Raw genomic sequence first — 5,000 nt, forward strand, 5'->3', positions numbered from 1 at the left:
CCAAACACATCACTGCCCAAACACCGCTGACCATACACCACACTGCCCAAACACCTCTGTCTAAACACCACACTTTCCAAACACCTTACCATCCAAACACCACACTGTCCAAACACAACATGGCCCAAAGACCTCTGTCCAAATACCACACTCTCCAAACACCTTACCATCCAAACACCCCACCACCCAAACACCTCACTGTCCAAACACCACGCCGCCCAAACACCTCATTATCCAAACACATTACTGTCCAAACACCACACTGCCCAAAGACTTCACTATCCAAACACATCACTGCCCAAACACCTCTGTCCATACACCACACTGCCCAAACACAACACAGCCCAAACACCTCTGTCCAAACACCACACTTTCCAAACACCTTACCATCCAAACACCACACTGTTCAAACACCTCACAGCACAAAAACCTCTGTCTGAACACCACACTGTCCAAACATCACACTGCCCAAACAACTCACAGCCCAAACACCTCACTTTCCAAACACCACACCAACCAAACAGCTCACAGCCCAAACACCTGTGTCCAAACACCATGCAGCAGAGCCTCTATGTTACAGAACCTCCCAGAAACACAGTTTTAACCATTTGTATTGTGTGTGTGTGTGTGTGTGTGTGTGTGTGTGTGTGTGTGTGTGTGTAGTGTGATCCTGCTCTACTTCCTGAACCCAATCATGTGATGCTCAATCACCTGTATGCTCTCTCTATCAAGGTATGCTAATGCTAATCATATTTACACTGTTTTTAGGGACTAGCACGCTAATAATAATAAATAAAATACATTAGCAAGCAAAAGTTTAGCCGAACATGCAGATTAGCATGAGTCGGCTGATTAGCGGTTAGAATGTAAGGTTAGCTATAAACAGTTTTAAGATTTGAAGCTAACTGTGTGTTTCCACAGGATGGCGTGATGGTGCTCAGCGCAACGCATCGCTACAAGAAGAAATATGTCACTACGCTGCTGTACAAACCCATTTGAGCTTCATCACACTCATATTTCACACGTCATCAACACTACACACACACACACACACACACACACACACACACACACACACACACACACACACACACACACACACACAAGGAAGAACCTCAGCGCTATGATGCCAAATTTCAGACACAAAACCATACTGTGTTTGCTATAAATGCTACATTCCTGGGTTAGCCTGATTAGCATTTTGTGTGGATGTTTATATTTGAAGATTTTTCCAGCACTGATTTCTTTCTTTCTGAAATTTGTTTGGTTGAAATATTTTATGAAATGTTCATTAGCGAACAGTGAAATTTTGTACTGAACGACTGGTATGTCCTGTTTAGTAAATAAAGAAATTGTTGGGGGAAAAAATGGTATTCATTTCAACAAGACACACCCACTGTGGGCATGTCCCAAACCAGATATATATCCACTATATTGGCCGCATAAACACCAAACCACTTATCATTCACACAAATGAACACAGCTTTCAGAGTTGGTGCTTTATTCTACATTCTACATAGTGTTTAATAAAACAGTTATTGTGTTTACTTGGAGACAGAATTGGTGTGGTGTTTAGTTGATGGAGACGGTGTGGTGTTGAGTTGATGGAGACGGCATCAGTGTGGTGTTTAGTTGATGGAGACGGTGTGGTGTTTAGTTGATGGAGACGGCATCAGTGTGGTGTTTAGTTGATGGAGACGGTGTGGTGTTGAGTTGTTGGAGACGGCGTCAGTGTGGTGTTCAGTTGATGGAGACGGTGTGGTGTTGAGTTGTTGGAGACGGCGTCAGTGTGGTGTTTAGTCTCCGGGTTGGGCGTCTCTCAGTTCTTGCACGCTCCTGCCGGGGGGGTTTTGTTGTCAGGGTTGTATGTGTGTTGATGCTGAGCGAAGCAGTTTGCGGCGACTCGGTCACAGTCACACACTGCAGCCTGGCATTTATCATTGGAGGCTTTAAACACACACACACACACACACACACACACATGGGTATGCGCACACACATAGAGTGAAAATAGTAATTGTGTGTGTGTGTGTGTGTGTATGTATGTGTGTGTGTGTGTGTGTGTGAGAGAGAGAGAGATAGAGCTGCTTACCTGAGCAGGTGATGGTTTTATCAGAGCAGTTGTATTTGTACACTTTGACATATGGCAGGTCGACTATACTCGGACATTCTGGAAGTTTCCTAGCTGTCTCATAGCACTTATCGTGCACCATACAACACCTAAAAACATCAACAAGAAAAGAACACGAGCGGACTAGCCATTTAGCTAACTGATACAAAAGCAGAATAATCAGAAACAGCCATGTGAGAGGAGTTTAGAGGCCTACAGGTAGAAGGTAGCTAGCTCTAGCGAAGGAATTAACCGTGGTTACTATAGTAACGATGTGGGGGTTCAATACATACTGATCAATTTGGTCTATGGGCGAGCCAGATCCAGAAAACCCACAGTAACAGCCATAATTGTTGTAAATGAGTGGATTTACACCCGGCTGCATGCAAGTGATCATGTTTCCGAACTGCCACAGAGCTCGAGGTGGAGTCTCAGCACATGCCACGCTCACTGCAGAGAGGAACAAATACACATCACACCAATGTAACATCACATAACTTCTGTCCTGGAAATGTCCAAACACATCACAGCTTTTCCCCTGAGCGTTATAAAGTGCTCCTTCCATACACGTTACATAAACATCTCCTTACCTTCCATAGAACGAGCTGTTGCTACGGAAACGATAATGTGGGGCATTATATAACCCTGTATTACAGCCAAAGCAGCTGTTACAGAGAATTAATCACCAGAGAATCTGACCAATCAGGATCCAGGATTCAGCAGTGCTCTGGTGTAATAAGTCTGTAATAAAGAGAAAGGGTCTGGAGACTCACCGGTGGTCCACAGCACAATCCAGGACAGATGCATGATTCAGAACGAGTGAGGAAAATTCTGCTTTGAAAGCTTTGAAAAGAGCGAGGGATGAGGAGGAGGAGGAGTGAGAAAAGTCCAGATGAAACAACAGAAAATGCTGATATGGGGGAAAAATGTAATCCTGGGCCAAGGACTGGCTTTTAATATCATCTGCATACAGTGTGTGAGGTACACGTCCTTCTTATCTACTCTTATTACTGTTTCTTTAACAAATTAACTGGATCTAAACCACAATTCTAACTTTTTCTATTTACATTGTTACTTACAGATGAGAATTCTTGGAATTAATAACTTTATAATATAATAACAGAATTGTATGCAAGTTCTAAGGAAGTGCTTTTATTTTAATTAAATCTTTTTTACCCAAAAAGAAAAAACACCAGAGAAATTTTTTACATTTTACAAAATAGATGCATCCTGATATAAACCAAATATAATTACATCTGAATATTAAAGAACCTCATATAAACAACCTCACACTCTAGAAATAACCGCCAGAATAATGTAAGGTAGTGTTCAGGAGGAACAGTGTGAAGAACAGTGTAAAGAAAAGTGTGAAGAACAGTGTGAGGAACAGTGTGAAGAACAGTGTGTGAAACAGTGTGAAGAACAGAGTGTGAAACAGTGTGTGAAACAGTGAGAAGAACAGAGTGTGAAACAGTGTGAGGAACTGTGTGAAGAACAGTGTGTGAAACAGTGTGAAGAACAGAGTGTGAAACAGTGTGTGAAACTGTGTGAGGAACTGTGTGAAGAACAGTGTGTGAAACAGTGTGAGAAACAGTGTTAGAAGAGAACAGTGTGAGGAACTGTGTGAAGAACAGTGTGTGAAACAGTGTGAGGAACTGTGTGAGGAACTGTGTGAGGAACTGTGTGAAACAGTGTGAGGAACAGTGTGAGGAACTGTGTGAAGAACAGTGTGAGAAGAGAACAGTGTAAGAAACAGTGTGTAAAATAGTATGAGGATGAGTGTAAAGTAGTGTGAGGAACAGTGTTAGCAAACGTGTGAGGAATATTGTGGGGACACAGTGTGAAGTAACTCTATACAGTTTCTGTTACAGTAAAACACTAGACAATAGATAACAGTGAAGAACAGTTGCAGTGCAGTGACACACTCCAGTGCTCAGATCTGAGCGTTTAAACCCGAACGCCTGCACGATTCATGCATCTCACTGAAGCTCACACACGTCTTCAAACAAAGCTGTGAACATCAACTTCAAAACAAAAGACAGATCATTTACTGATTGAACACTGAAGCACCACCAGACTTTTTCTCCTGGTGTAAGGGTTTTATTTTTCAGCATTAAACAGATTCACAAACAAGTGTAAAATAGCAGCAACTTCTTCAGAAAAAAACTGCAGTGGATGTGATCATTTCTTGATTGTAAACCAGAGCAGATCTTTTAGGTTCACTTTGATCACAGAATGTTAGACGTCCTCACGTGGAAAGTGTGAGATGAGACATGTTTATCTCCAGAATTAATTATTATATTATACAGTTATATATTATATTCTAGCAGTACATTCCAATAAAGTATCAATAGGTGTGTGTGTGTGTGTGTGTGTGTGTGTGTGTGTGTGTGTGTGTGTGTGTGTGTGTGTGTGTGTGTGTAAGAGTGTGTGTGTGTGTGTGTGTGTGTGTGTGTGTGTGTGTGTGTGTGTGTGTGTGAGTGTGTGTCTGAGTGTGTTGTGTGTGTAAGTGTGTGTGACTGTGTGTAGGTGTGTGTGTGTGTGTGTGTGTGTCTGAGTGTGTTGTGTGTGTGTAAGTGTGTGTGACTGTGTGTGTGTGTAAGTGTGTGTGTATTTGTGTGTGTGTGTGTGTGTGAGTGAGTGTGTGAGTGTGTGTCTGAGTGTGTTGTGTGTGTAAGTGTGTGTGACTGTGTGTAGGTGTGTGTGTGTGTGTGTGTCTGAGTGTGTTGTGTGTGTGTAAGTGTGTGTGACTGTGTGTGTGTGTAAGTGTGTGTGTATTTGTGTGTGTGTGTGTGTGTGTGTGTGTGTGTGTGTGTGTGTGTGTGTGTGTGTGTGTGTGTGTACTATGCAGGTCGCTCACATATATATTTAAAAGCTAAAGTACAGTCAG

General features: G+C 42.4%; 3 protein-coding genes across 6 annotated transcripts in view; 1 reads left to right on the forward strand and 2 right to left on the reverse strand.

Annotated features, from left to right (window-relative positions):
* The window catches only part of prkab1b (protein kinase, AMP-activated, beta 1 non-catalytic subunit, b), a 3,860-nt gene extending 2,492 nt beyond the window's left edge, over positions 1-1,368 (forward strand). For 2 of the 3 annotated variants that reach the window (XM_083554305.1, XM_083554307.1), the window contains exons 7-8: positions 664-732; positions 922-1,368. In XM_083554305.1, the coding sequence (XP_083410431.1) occupies positions 664-732; positions 922-999 (147 nt within the window). In that variant the 3' untranslated portion in view covers positions 1,000-1,368. The remainder of the gene's footprint in view (positions 1-663; positions 733-921) is intronic. The other variant, XM_083554306.1, reaches the window with a different exon arrangement.
* A 116-nt stretch (positions 1,369-1,484) lies between these two features.
* Positions 1,485-2,984, reverse strand: pla2g1b (phospholipase A2, group IB (pancreas)). The gene is made up of 4 exons (XM_083554320.1): positions 2,884-2,984; positions 2,404-2,560; positions 2,093-2,220; positions 1,485-1,947 (listed from the first exon to the last, which is right to left on the reverse strand). The coding sequence occupies exons 1-4, from the start codon at positions 2,915-2,917 to the stop codon at positions 1,820-1,822; spliced, it is 447 nt and encodes a 148-aa protein (XP_083410446.1). The 5' UTR covers positions 2,918-2,984; the 3' UTR covers positions 1,485-1,819.
* A 1,204-nt stretch (positions 2,985-4,188) lies between these two features.
* Positions 4,189-5,000, reverse strand: part of LOC310733243 (hepatic lectin-like) — a 4,681-nt gene continuing 3,869 nt past the window's right edge. For both annotated transcript variants that reach the window (XM_083554310.1, XM_083554311.1), the window contains exon 8: positions 4,189-5,000. This exon is cut by the window's right edge and continues 122 nt beyond it. In XM_083554310.1, the coding sequence (XP_083410436.1) occupies positions 4,954-5,000 (47 nt within the window). In that variant the 3' untranslated portion in view covers positions 4,189-4,953.

Source organism: Silurus aristotelis (assembly GCF_946808225.1).
Source record: "Silurus aristotelis genome assembly, chromosome: 11".
In the NCBI taxonomy this organism is placed as follows: Eukaryota; Metazoa; Chordata; class Actinopteri; order Siluriformes; family Siluridae; genus Silurus; species Silurus aristotelis.

Excerpts from the sequence above, each read along its gene's own strand:
- pla2g1b (XM_083554320.1), bottom strand. The coding sequence starts at position 2,917 with ATGCATCTGTCCTGGATTGTGCTGTGGACCACCG. Across the intron at positions 2,561-2,883 it reads GATTGTGCTGTGGACCACCG|TGAGCGTGGCATGTGCTGAG; the intron begins GTGAGTCTCCAG and ends TCCTCTCTGCAG. Across the intron at positions 1,948-2,092 it reads TAAAACCATCACCTGCTCAG|CCTCCAATGATAAATGCCAG; the intron begins GTAAGCAGCTCT and ends GTGTGTTTAAAG.